Source organism: Cimex lectularius, unplaced genomic scaffold, assembly GCF_000648675.2.
Source record: "Cimex lectularius strain Harlan isolate CLEC.00 unplaced genomic scaffold, Clec_2.1 scaffold126, whole genome shotgun sequence".
Lineage (NCBI taxonomy): Eukaryota > Metazoa > Arthropoda > Insecta > Hemiptera > Cimicidae > Cimex > Cimex lectularius.
Genome location: NW_019392705.1, coordinates 192,609 through 207,077, shown reverse-complemented (window position 1 = coordinate 207,077; position 14,469 = coordinate 192,609). Strand labels below are relative to the sequence as shown.

General features: G+C 35.9%; 1 protein-coding gene across 6 annotated transcripts in view; it reads left to right on the top strand.

Annotated features, from left to right (window-relative positions):
* Positions 1-14,469, top strand: part of LOC106674274 (zinc finger protein 629) — a 175,763-nt gene that overhangs the window by 90,909 nt on the left and 70,385 nt on the right. For all 6 annotated transcript variants that reach the window (XM_024226247.1, XM_014406900.2, XM_024226249.1 and 3 more), the window contains one exon: positions 8,646-8,874. In XM_024226247.1, coding sequence (XP_024082015.1) covers positions 8,646-8,874 — 229 coding nt within the window. The remainder of the gene's footprint in view (positions 1-8,645; positions 8,875-14,469) is intronic.

Below are 14,469 nucleotides of genomic sequence, written 5' to 3'. Positions count from 1 at the left end.
TGAGGGCAGAGCACTGGCCTGATGCCAGGATAGATAATTTGGGTCGACGCTGACCCTTCAATGACTCGTAACTACTAGAAATAACGACCAAATTTCGGTTGCAACACGGTAGGTATAGGGATAGGGATAGAGGCGGCCACAAGGCCTTCTGCACCTCTACCTGAATAGATCTATTGTGCTCCCTTGTTTTTTATAACTCACTGACGAACTTGTTAATCAACCTCCATAGCCTTGCCAGCAGCTTCTTAGGGTAGGTTCTTGCTTGTGGTTTCTCTTGCCCTAGTTGCAAGAACCTGCACCTACATAGACCTTCACAGAAACATGAAATGTGTTCTGCGGTTTCCTTCCCTTCCTGGCTGTATCTGCAGAGTGTTTCTTCTGTCTGTACTCCTATCCGGTGCATGTGTTTTTTTAAGTGGCAGTGCCCTGTTAGGAGTCCAACCAGAATCCTGTTCGGTTGCGGTTGCCTTCCTGTAATTCTTTTGTAAGTTTTGCGGCTGTTCCTTCTATGAATCTCTTCGCGTGCTTCATACCTGTGGTATTATTCCACGAGGTTAGGGTCTCAGTAAGGATTTATTTTGAGATGTTTCCTCTTTTGTGGCAAGATGGGAAACCACAGTAGGGTTCAAGACCTACAGATCCATGTTGACTTCTTCTTTGGTCAAATGTCAACGTTTTCGTTGCCTTTACGCCCAGAATGCCCAGGGACCATCATTTGGATAAGTGAGTCGAACCAATACCTGACCCTGCCATATGTCCTGTGGTTTTCGGGGCATAGAAACTTAGAAAGTGAGCATGATGGCAGAAAAAAGAGCCATTATCCATAACTGGATCTATAATGAGTCATACCATCAGGTTTTTGACTCAATTAAGGATCCATTTTAAGATATACCCTCTTTTGTGGCAAGATGGTAACGTTCAGAACCTAGAGAGTCCATGTTGGCTACCTCTGGTCGACATCCGAACCTTTTCGTTGCCTCTATGCCCCGAATGCCTAGGGCCTCCATGCAGTTCCAAACCCTCTATGTCATCACCTCGCACCTAGGTCCTTTAGTTTAGCCTGACTGTCAGAGAAGATGGCTATCTTCGGGAATGTATTCCTACCTTTTAATTTCTCTGGCGGAGTGTTCAATCCTTATGATTTCAGCCTGGAAAACTGCACCATATTTAGATAGGTTAACCGTAGTCTTTGGATTCATCCCGAAGTCTCCAGCCCTTGTGGCCTTGTCGGTTTTGGAGCCATCAGTGTAAGAGTAAAAGTTTGCCTTTAGCGGTGTACCTTCATCTCTTCTTCCCGTTCTGGAACCTTGTACTTTTAGTAAAATTGTGTTTTGTTCTTTATGGTTCAGACAACAAAAATAATATGTGTGTAAAATATCGAAATTGTAATAAATTTGTTCGGTAAAACTTTGTAATGTTCAGAGAGCCATAAATAGATATTAATTGCTATAAATAAGGTTAATTATTAAACTAAGCGAAACAGCTAAAATAAATTAGATACTTATACCAACTGATCTATAATAATTGAAAGAAATTCTTTAGGATTTTACCTCGATTTGAAAGAATTATCTGTAAGTGCAAAAATCATATGTTTTGGGGCTTGATTGTTATCGCTCCCCTCGGGGTCATTGAAATTAAATATTTGCAGGATGAAGAATTATAAATAAGGGTTACCGTCGTGATCCGCAACGTTAAGAGTGGCGACCCCTCGGTTAAACTGATTACTCTCCCCCTGTTGCGAATCGAGGGGAAAAAATCCTTTTTTTCCTCTCTCTTTCGAGCGGTTTGCCCGTAAAGAGATGCGATCCCCCGAGATTAAGATGCGGGGGTTAAGTAGGGCCCCAAGTTTTTTAATCGGCCGGGTTAAGTGGGCGCATTGACCATTGCTAATCCGGAGGAATTGCGCGTTTGGGGGGGGGGCGAGGATAAGGAATTTTTGAGCCGGGACCCTTTGTTTGCCAGCTCCTCGATTTTGATATTGCCGAACAACCACCCTCTCTTTTCAGGCCTATTCACCGCCTCACCGGCCGAATGTTTTTCTCTTCGTTTTTTCACTTAATTTTAATTGCTTTTGAGAAGCGGACCGGCCATCTTTTGATTGGGAAGAAAGGCGGCCGGCCGGAGAAAAACTCAAAAGGGGACTCCCGGTTTGCTTTTAATACGTTGCCAATTTTGTGAATTAACAAACCTTTTGAAAAGGCAAAGACGTTGACCTTTGTATTTGGGAGGACTACGTTATTGGATGGAGCTCGTCTGCTTATTGAAAAAAACTCAATACCTTTAAAAGTAATGCTTTCTCTTCGATTATTATCAACATCTTCCTATATTTCTGTAGTATTTAAAGACTTGGTAATTACTTAATGTCTTCTTGAAGACCTTTACATCCATGAGAACCCCAGGTTATTTTTCTTTATACATAAGAATTTTTTTTTTATCCATTACAATCTATACCGTATTTCCATTACGTAATGAGGTGGATTTACAATATATACAAATGGCATAGATCATGGGCAGAGACCGTATATTTATGCAGTAAAAATTGCCAAAATATGCCATAAAATAAGCAGTCGAAAGCCCTGAAATATGCAATAATATACAGTAGTTTTTCTTTTTTTATGAGGGCTCGCAACAGCAGAGTCGGTGTTTTTGAAAAAAAGCCCATTTGTAAGTATGTCGGGTTCGAATGCAGGGCCGCTGGATTCGAACCCGGGACCCCTACAGTGATGAGCGCTGTGTCAATGTTTAACCGTTGATGCCACCGACTAGTATTTATTTATTTAACAAAAACATTTTCTCACTTACATATTTTATACAGATTTAGTTTAATTAATGTTGATATGTGATGTTAATTATTCGGAGATCGTGAGATGCGGTCTGATGTGACGTAAGTTTCAGAAAAACATTTTCTTTATCGTGCCAACGTTTCGACCTTTATTGAGATCATCGTCAGGGCTCAAAGTGTTCGTTTTCTACCTAGATGTGCCATTATTTTGTGTCGTGTTGAGTGTGCCCCCACGACACTCATGAATAGTATAATTCTAATATTTTTTTACAAATTTTTTATGCTTCCCCGCCAAAAANCTTTCCCCTAATATATATATAATATTTTAAATATTTTGCGCGATAAATGCGATTTAAAAAAAAAAAACCTTCAAATTTGCGATATTGTTCAAAAATGCAAATTTATGCGATATTTATCAAATTTGCAAAAATGTGCTCTGTAAAATTTCACCAAGGCTTCCTAGATATATGATTCGTATAGCAATTGGTTTCCTCGGTTGTATGTGGTGACAAGCAAAATATGCAAAAAATACTGTCTCTAATCATGGATCTTAAACGTGGCTTTGTACATGCGGTATTCGCCGATTGCCTTCGAATTTTTGCCAAGTCCCAAAACAAACACTAATTCTTTCAAAAACTCCTAAATTTAAAATTACGAAAAACATCTTCATTTAATAAGCTTTCTAGCTTCTAATTTTTTTTTAATTGCATCCAACCAAAATGCAGAAATTTTGTGTTAAAAGAGGAAAAATTGGTGACAGTAATTCAATCTTTCATCCTGCGCAAAATCTATTTCCCAACTTTAATAAAAAAGGACGAAAGGAAAGAAAAATAAAACAAAACGTCGAAAAAAAAAAACACAATAAACATAGTTAACAACTGAAGCAGAAAAATTGTAAAAAAATCTACACTAAACACAGACAAAAGAAGAAGAAAAGTAAAATCCAACTTTAATGTAATATAAAAGCACAAAAAAAGAAGAAAAAATCAACGTATAAATCAAACGAAACATGTGTAAGAGAGAAATAAATATCGTGAACAACCAAATTACGTTGAATTTTTCTCTTTTATGTGCTTTTTTATAAGGTTAAAGATGGGTTTTACAACTTCTGCCTTCGATTTTTTTTCCTGTGATTAGTGTACATATATTGGCATATTTTTCTGCTTTGGTTGTTTATCGTCTACAGTTTTTCTTCCTGGTTAAGTTGATGCATTGACTTTGTACGGAAATGTGTACATTATGTTAAAATTGTGTTAGATTTGGCTCCATTAGTCGGTTCTATGTTCGGGGGGGGGGGGTCACCAACCAAAGCAGAAAAAATAGACAAAATATCTACACTAAACACAAGCAAAAACAAAGAACAACAATACAGAAGTTGTAAAACCCAACTTTAACCTAACAAAAAAAGCACAAGTAAGGTAAATAAATCAACATAAATATCAAACAAAACATACAAAAAAGAAAAATAACCATTTCTCTTTTTTGTGCTTTTTCACTTTCCTTTTTTTTGTTGGTGGTCACCAACCAAAGCAGAAAAATTGGACAAAATATCTACACTAAACACAGCCAAAAAAAGAAAAATAATACAGAAGTTGTACAAAACCAAATTCAACCTAATAATAAAGCACAAAAAAGTGAAAAAAATCAACATAGAAAACAAACAAATATACAAAAGAGACAAATAAACATTGTGAACAACCAAATTACGTTGAATTTTTCTCTTTTTTGTGATTTTTTATTAGGTTAAATCTGTTTTTTACAACTTCTGTATTGTTTTTCTTTTTTATTGCCGGTGTTTGGTGTAGATATATTGTCCAATTTTTCGGTTTTGGTTGTTAGCTATGTTTATTGTCTACAGTTTTTTGTTCCTGGTGAAGGTAGTGCATTGAGCAGAGAGACACCCTGTATATCGTCTTGACACTTGTCTACTCGCGGTCTCTCGACTTTGTACAGAAATGAGTACGTCATGTTAAACTTATGTTAGATTTGGCTCGATTAGTATATTCTATGTTCTGGAGGGTCTCAGAGTCCCTTTCAACAAACCGTGTAACAATCTTATCCGTTGTTTTTATGGTTTAAGATTGAAACTTTTCCGATCTTCTGAAGTTTAAATAAATATTGTGCATTTCATATTTGCACTTCTTGACATGAAATTGCTACGGTTTAATTTATCATTTTTTCGTGGAAGAGGATTCTTGTTGACATAGCACGTCGAAAAGGAAATGCATTGGGTTTAAAAAAAAATCCAAATTAATAAACGGTGATTGCTGATTATTTGAAGCCTTTTTTTAAAAGTATAAATTGCAGATTAAAACCACTCTTAAGAGCAAGTGATTCATAATTGAAATAATCGATATTATTATCGATCTTCCTTTTTCCGAGTGGCCGAAGCGGGATTCGCATTTGAATAATTTCAGTCCGTATCAAACCGGGGAATCTCTCTTCTAGATTTTCCCTCAAATTGCTCTCAATATCGCATTAACAAACAAAAACAACCGGCCCAGGCGGAATTAACATAATTCGAGATGATCACGTGAACCGGTGGGAAGCGGGGTGGAAACTATTGTCCGGGTTCCAAGTCGAAATAAAAGCCGGGTCGGCGCCCCCGAGTAAATCAAATTGACATTTACCTGTATGCAATAATACCCGGATCATTAAAGCCATTTATTATCTTGGGCTGGGCTTTTGAAAGCGTAAGGTTCCTCGCTCTAGCCCAACACTAAATCATTGGCAATTTATGGAGTTTCTTCTACAAACAAGCTAGACGTCTACTTTTTTTAATATCTTGCCAACTAATGATCATTACAAACGTCTCACCCTTTCAGTTGAATAACATTAAAATATCAAAACGCTCATGCACGCCCTCTTCTTGCACAGAGCCTTTCGCCAAGCGCAATTGCACAATCGTAATTGGAAGTTTTCACCGTTATTTTTTACATCCCGATGACCTGAAAAACGCCCGAGTTTAAGGTTTGGCTTACAAATTTTCCATAGTCTACGATTTCGGATATCAAAATACAGGAAGGCATAAAAAGAAGAGAATTCCAGACTAATGTGTGTGTTTACTACCGATATGAATGACAGTCAATGAAGGTTTTAGTTTAATCTTATCATTCTATCAATTTACGACCGCGCCAGCTTACGATTGACAAATATCTCGATCTAAAGTGTTAATTAAATTTAATATAATATTTTTTCTAGCCTGAGCGTGTTATATGCAGAAAACCCTGGGACCCTCGGTGTAAAATTTAATTCGAAAAAAATTCTCTAAAATACGTTAAGCCAGATTGCCACTCAACTTATGTTGTTCCAAGGTGAATGAAATTTTCTGATCAAAAACGTACATAGAGACCATGCGGCTTTAACATTAGGACAAGAAAAAATGAATTTATGGTTAGGGATGGTTAGGGTTACTGTATGAATACATTATTTTGAGAAAGAAAATTAAATGGTAATTTCTTTTAGTTAATTAATCTTTATGTAAGGTGTGGGTTGAAATGAAAAAGTTAGTGTCGTGAGCGGGATTCGAACCCACGGCCTTCGGTTAAATACGCTGCTTGACCACTTGAAGCTATCGGGACTTCAATCTACTCAGACAACTTCCCATCCCAACCTACCTTTCGAATTATTTATTTTCCATCTTTTTTTGCCATTTTTCAACCAATACCTTACATAAAAATTAATTAATTGAAATAAGTTATTTCGTGGTCCGATTGACCAAATAACATCTTTGAATTAATTAATCTTTGTGTAAGGTATTGGTTGAGATAAAAAAGTCAGTGTCACGAGCGGGATTCGAACCCCGACCTTCGGTTAAATACGCTCCTCTACACTTGAGGCTATCTTGATTTCGATCCACTCGGACACCAACTTCTCACTTCAACCCGAAGGTCGTGAGTTCGAATCCCGCTCGTGACATTGGCTTTTTTATCTCAACTAAAAACCTTAATTAATTGAAAGATTTATAATACAATTTTCTCATTTTTTTGCCAAAGCATCAATATTAAATCTATATAAAAAATTTATTATCATAAAATTATTATCAAATGTTTAAGTTGATTAGAAAAGTTGTATAATCTGACAATTACAATCATTTAAGTCGTATTGATTTTTAAATATTAATTGTTATATTTTTAAATATATTTAAAAGTAAGAAATTACTATCTAACCATTTTTCATAATTAATATTTTTTTAATCTTACGTCATAATTATTTCCAGAAAAAAAAGTGTAACTATATCATCAGCGAATCACAATATTTCACCAGAAAGTATTAATTTAAGAAAATGGTTGATATAAATTAAAAATAGTGCAGGTCCTAAAACACTTCCCTGTGGGATACCTACAATTAATATAAGTGCGATAGCTAAAAGTTTGACATATTTTTTTGTTTTTTCAGTCCTATTTAACAAATATGGTTTAATGAAATTACAAAATAATCCTTTGAATTTTTAAAAGTTTTTAAAACGAAACTGCACGGTATGTATAAACACAAGTCTTTGAGATATCCAAGAACAACCCTATGACTTTAATTTTATTATCAAGAGCTTTTGATAAAAACGCTGGAGATTTACATAATTGACATACAAATTTTTTGGGACCGTTATTTTGTTATTATAAAAAAATCAACAATTTTTTTAAAACATTTTTCCAAAATTTCACATAGTAAGGGAAATAGGCCTGTAATTAAACATCATATTTTAGGCCTGGTGTAAGGTGATAACCATAAATTTTTAAAATTCAGTGAGGAAGGTTCGAAAGTGAAAAGATAAATTAAAACTATGAAGTAGAGGAAGAATTGTCATGAAAGAAAATTTTTTTCATAAAAAAAATTAATAACTTATGCTAACAATGCTTTTATCTTTTAACCAATTTAACATAGGTAGTTCTTCATAGGACATTGGTTTTAGACAAGCAAAATTTAATATAGAAAACAGAGAACTTTAGATGAGTTAATTTATAAATAATGCTGTATTTTATTGCATTAATTATCGGGATACACAGTCTGAAAATCTTTTTTCAAATGAATAGAAGCTCATCGAAAATTTTTCTACTTGTGATGGTAAGTTTTCTTTTATAATGTTTGATAGTAGAATTTTTTTTTTCAAAATTACCTCTTATGTGCTGATAGAAATAATTATAGATAGTGTGATTAACACTTAAAATATTAAATTAATTATAATTTTAATATGCGGTCTGGGTTGAGATGAAAAGCTAGTGTCATGAGAGGGATTCGAACCCACGGCTCAGTACGACGCTGCTGTAACCACTTGATCCACCATGGCGTATTGAGCCGAACATCGTTAGTTCAAATCCCGCCCATGACACTAGCTTTTTCGTCTCAACCAAAACCTTAGATTAAAAGTATAATTAATTTTAATAGTTAATACGGTCAGTTATGACTACTACATACAAATATAGTTTGAAATTGTCTGTTTTTTTATGATAAACACAATTTGGTTTTTCGGCCTGTTCTGTGTTTTTTTATTTATTTTGTCAAGAATCGGTGCCAAATATTTGTTAAAGTTTGATATAATTAATTAGAGCTTATGAATCTTGTGCCCTATGGTTTGAAAAGCATAAATCGCGAAGTCTTAAATAATTCAAGATTTCTTTAATAATCTAATTTTTGAGGTTTCAGAGGTTTCTTTAAAATATGAAAATATTACTGTCTGGTTTTTTAGATATGTGCACGTCTTTCATATCCTCGATTTGCTGAAATTTAGATGAAGCATGGTTTTTAATATTTTTTCTTTATAATTTTGTCTTTTCGGCGCATGACGTCCTTCTAGCCCAAAGACGCTAATTTTTCCAGGCGGCCATCTTATAACCCTGAATAATCGAATTTATTCTCCGGCGTCTAGATATTCATGCGGAAGTCTGCGATGCAGATGCATGCCCGGGAGTTGCAGCGGCCTCCGGAAGTGAATAAACCCCACCAATGCCAGCAGTGCCTCAAGTCTTTCTCGTCCAACCACCAGCTGGTCCAGCACATAAGAGTCCACACTGGAGAGAAGCCGTACAAGTGTTCCTACTGCGAAAGGCGATTCAAGCAGCTGTCACACGTCCAGCAGCATACGAGGCTTCACACCGGTAAGCGACTTGCTGCTAAACATACTTCCACCTTATCCTACTCACCGATCATTAAGCATCAAATATTTTTTGCATTTTCAAAATCTCAAGGTAAAAATACTTTGTTTTAAGCAAAGTTTCTACTATGTAAGCTATGGCATTGCGCAGAAAAAAGTACTTTCAAGCTTTTTGCGATTTTATAGTTTGGCGTTTTCTTTTTTATCCAAACGTCAGAAATTTAACTATTTTAATATTGCTTTTCCAGCTATTTGTGGCAAGTGTGACTTGGTTGCGTGTCAGTGTTCAATATTTACGGTGCTTCTTTTTTAAAATGACCAAATCTTTCTGTACAATCATCAATCTGACCGAACTGATTGATCGATTCAACTGCCCTTTTCACCCTGATAAAACTAGGTTGATTCTTAAATCAGAAACAAGACAAATATTATAAAACGTTCTTAGCTGGCTGAAAGAGCACACGAACGTCCTATATATATACTCTTATCGTTAAAGACACGTAAGAAGCGGATGGGATCCGTCTTGCCCAGATAGGGGTACGTCTTCCTCAGGAATCAATCAGCCCTTTGCCCAACTCTTCCTTAAAATGCGCTAATCCTTTTTCCAAAGAGTACAGCAACAAAAGGCATTTTATAACGTTAAATTTATATTATTAAAAAACAAATTATGAAGTTAAAAGTTATCAAGAGTTTTGCAAGAGAGAGATAATGCACTTCAGATATGCATTTTTTTTATCCGCATTATTAACAGAGATTCCGACTGTTGGATTTTTTTTCTCTCTCTGGCCTGGGAACTGGGCGCTTAGGCGTCAGTAAACTACGTCGCAGTTTTTATCTTTTTTCCCCAGTTTTTTTTTTCTATCTCGGCCGGTTCACAAATGCATTGACACAGATCGATAATGCATTCTCGTTCGCTTTCTCTCTCTCTCGGCTTTTTTTCCGCGTTCATCTCGTCCGATGCGGCCGGGAAGACAAAGGGGATTCGGACGAGCACTTCCAAATTAAAAATCTCAACCTCCCCCGGTCGGTACATTGATCTGGAATTCCTCCTTTATGAATAACAGGCCTTCTCACCCCTTCTGCTTGCCCCCTCGTCTTTTGAACATTGATTGACTCCTACTGGGTCACTTGAAACGACCGATGTTGCCATGTTCTTCCCTTTTTTTTTTTTTTTTTAAGTCCACTGTTGGAAATTTCTGAGCCTTTAATATTTATAATGTATACATTCTTTAAAATACCTTTATAGCACTAAATTTGCACAGTAGACCTACAAACAGCCTTAAATTAGTTGCCTAGTTGTTTTGTCACAAAGATGAACATATCAAATCATGTTTTACGTAAGGTCTAGGTTGAAATAAAAAATTCCGAGTCACGAGCGGGATTCGAACCAACGACCTTCGACTAAATACGCCGCTGGTCTACCACTTGAGCAATCGTGACTTCGATCGTGACACCGACTCTATATTTCAACCTACAACCGTTCGAATTTTCCCTCTTTTTGCCATTTTCAAATTACACAAAAAGAATAATTAATTTAAAGAAGTAACTTGATCAGTTGACCACTGAAACATAAATGGATTATAGGCAATTTTACTGGAACGCTCTCCCACAAATCTTTCGATGACTATTAAACTCCTTACACTGGCAAAAAAAGTGAATGCATCCAAAATCTCCAAAACCTGGAGAAACTCAATAACCTGATGATATTTTGGGTAACGAAAAATCATACCGGCCAGAAGAAGGTCGCAAGACCATCTCAGGATGACAAAAACAAACACTCAATCCTACATCACTGAATGGATCCGAAAATACAAAAGAAGAAGTGATCGCTAGATAGAGTAAACTTATGGTAAAACAACCCTCACTAGCGAGGGCTAAACTGACACGAGTGATAGGACTATATACCGCTGACTGGCATCTGAGAGAACAAACAACTTATTCAATGAGGAGGAAGAAACAATGAGACGTATCATCTTCGCAAGAAGCAACTGCTCAATGGTGGCATAACCTGGGGTACAAATCATACCTGGGGTACAAATCATACCCAGAGATAGGAATTGTAGCAACGACAGTCAATGAAATAGTTACTTTTTACCATTGAAGCATTAGCATATAAAAAACACATCACAACTAGTCAGTGATTGCATCCAAAATCTCCAAAACCTCGGTAAACAACGAACTTATGATATCTTGGCTACCAGGATATAAAGGAATTTTGGGTAACGAAGAAGCAGTCACTGACCAAATCCTCAATCAATCCTCTATTAAAGAATGAACACAAAAGGAAAAGTGGATAAACTTTAGTCACAGCAAGGTTATGTTGAAACCACCCTATCAAGAGTAACAAATTCACTGCTACAATTAAAGCAGGCTAAACTCAAGGTTAGGACGATATACAAGTCACTTAACATTGGTATGTTCAATGGTGCCATTTATCGGTAAATGATAGGAGAATTCACCTAAAATTTTCAAACCTTGTGAATAAACAACCTGTCTATTAGGTCCTAGGTGATAGGACTATTGTGAGTTCGATCCACTCGGACACCAACTCCTCACCTCAAGTGGTTAGAGCAGCGGCGTATCGAGCCGAAGGTCGTGGGTTCGAATCCGGCTCGTGACACTTTTTCATTTCAGCCAAAACCTTACATAAAAATGTTAATTATTTTGTAAGTTCTATATAGTCATATTGATTGTTGAATCAAATGTACAAATGTAAGCGTGTCTCTTTTGTTTTGGGCCCAACCCTAAATTCGGAAAACCGAAAACAAGGTCTCAGAGGTTTATTTATGATCGGACTGACTACATTAATTTATTGATCAGGCACCTTTTTTGATGTATGAAATTCCAATATTCAATTCAAACCAAAATAAATACGAGACCAAAATATTAATTAAATTTAAATCTTTTATTACAATTTATTTTTAAATAAAATTACAATTTGTTTTATTAATTATTATTTTTAATTTAAAGAATCTTTTATTCTATAATAAAACCTATTTCAGAATCTACAAACATTAATTTTAAAATCGAATTTAATTCTCGTTTTATAAAGAAAAGTAAAAGTAAAGAAAATTATTATTATTGTTATTATTATTAATTTTTGACCACCAATTAGAAAATACAATTAATATTTTAGCATAACTTTTAAAATCAAATGCTATCTCTTTTAGTTTTCTTTATAAAAATATATTTTTTGTGAAAACCATTTTTTAATACAAATAATAAATTTTTAATAAAATACAATTATTATTTTTAGTTTTTTGACGTCAAAATATAAAATTTACTCACTTGAATTATGCGCACACCAAATTTTCTTAATTACAAATAAAACAGCTCTTAACCCACGGAGGACAGAAAGGGAATTGTTTTTTTTTTTTATTGAAAAAAATAGTCTTTTCCTAGCCCCTACTCCTTTCACTGTCAGATGTGTGTGGAGGGGCATGGCGGTACATTCAAATCGAAACGTGACACAAATATGGGAAATTAATATAGGCCTGATGATGGTCTTAAAATAAGTCCAAAGTTTGTCAGGAATAACTGAATTGTCTTTTTCAACCATACCGTGAGCCAGAGTATTCACGGTCTATACATCTAACACTGAAAACAGAATGGAGTGGGTTCTACCCTGCGAAAAATATCGAGTACTCTTGAGGATGTGAATGTGACTGGACTTCTATGTTTGTATCGGGTGTTGCACTTATCTTAAATAGGAATGAATGTAATTTATTAGCGTGAAAGAAAGGAGTTGCTTAAAGCCGCTCTGAGGAAGATCGACTATTCTGGGGTGGGTGTGTGACCTCTGGAGAGAAAAAAGTAACTATAGGCTTAAAAGAAGGCTTGTTTAACCCCTCCCCGAGACATATCGAGTTCTCTGGGGTTAAGAATGTGACGTCTGGTAAGTCAAAGTAAGTTATTAGTACCGGAGGTATCTCGAAAACTCTGAGGGAGATTAATATGACCACACTTCTGTCTATATCGGGTGGTGATGTATATAAGTATATGTATTGTATAGTTTATACAATATATATTCTATAGTTGACAACCTGAGGTACAAACAAGAGGCTAACATATTACAAAATCTATTTTGTTTTAAAATATGTAGAGAGAGTCTGGGATCACCTAGTCAGTCCCTATTTCTAACAATGGTTGTCTTATTTTACTAAATTATGGTTATGTGCTCGAATTGTTTAGTTAATATCTAATCTGATTGCTTTTGGAGATTTTAGAGCTAAATGAGCTTTTCTAGCAGGTTGAGTCGCGCAAATGGTTACAGGCTGAAAAATATGAAAGACCAGAAAAGAAGTACAAACAGGCACAGAGCCGGTGATAGCCTCGGCTGATTGTCTGCCCTTAAACTTCCCTTATTTAATAGAAGTGTTTGAAAGAATTAAAATAAAATAAATTCATGGTAACTAGTACTCGTACTAAAGAAACCAAATCTGTCATAAATTGCTCAATTGTTTTTACGGATTTAGGAGGCCTAGGAGAATCGGAACAAAATCGTTGTAATTTACAATTAATTAAGGTTTTCAGTTGAGATAAAAAAGTCAATGGCACGAGCGGGATTCGAACCCACGATCTTCGGCTTGATACGCCGCTGCTCTTCCACTTGAGCTATCGTGACCTCGATCCATTCCAAATGAAGTATACTTTACTAAAGCTCTCCGTGGCCATTTCATTTGTCGCCGAGAATCAAATTGATTACACGACATTTGAAAAATGGTAAAAAGGAGGGAAAATGCAAAAGGTGTGATTGAGATGGGAGGTTGGTGTCTCAATTGGTGAGCAGCGGCGTATCAAGCCGAAGATCGTGGGTTCGAATCCCGCTCGTGCCATTGACTTTTTTATCTCAACTGAAAACCTTAATTAATTGTAAGATATTAATTGGTCAAGCGGACCACGAAACTAGTGAAGTTGTAATTTACATTTTGTATGGAAAAGATTAGTTCGTTGAACCGTTAATTAAGTCCTGGGCAGAGTGAACCAAAAAGTTTTGACAATTTCTTAGAGTAGAGGCTCGTTTCACAGCGAATCTTGAAGTATAGATTGCGAAACGTCGGAAAGACTGTGAACATCAATTTTTCAAACTGAAATTAATCAACAAAATAATTTATCAGTCTAATCCTTTTGGTAATTGGCAAAGGAGAAATGAGAAAAATGCTATACGGGGGCTCTCTGAGGATTAGAGCGTTTAAAAAACAGTCTGCTCCACTGGGCGTCGTCGGGGGATGAAGGTGGGATATTAGCACTTAATCAAGGCCCAGTCCCGGAAGGGAAAGGGTTCAAAAATATTTTTTAATTTGCGTTAAAATGGGATATAATGAAAAATGGGATAAGTTTTGAATTCATTTGAGCCGGAGAAGAGCGCGACACTCAGCCCACTTAACCGAGAGGAAAGAAGACTTTGGAAAAGTGCGGGGGAGGCGAATGCTAATGCAATAAACCGTCTCCAGCCCCCGCCCCGTCTCTGGAAATCCAATAAAGGATTTCCGCTTTTTGAATACGTCGTTCCCGCTCTAAAATAAAAGTAATCATAAATTATCGCAGGGCCCGTCAATCCGGAGAGGCGCCCTTTTAAAAATTAATTTACCTCGGGTGT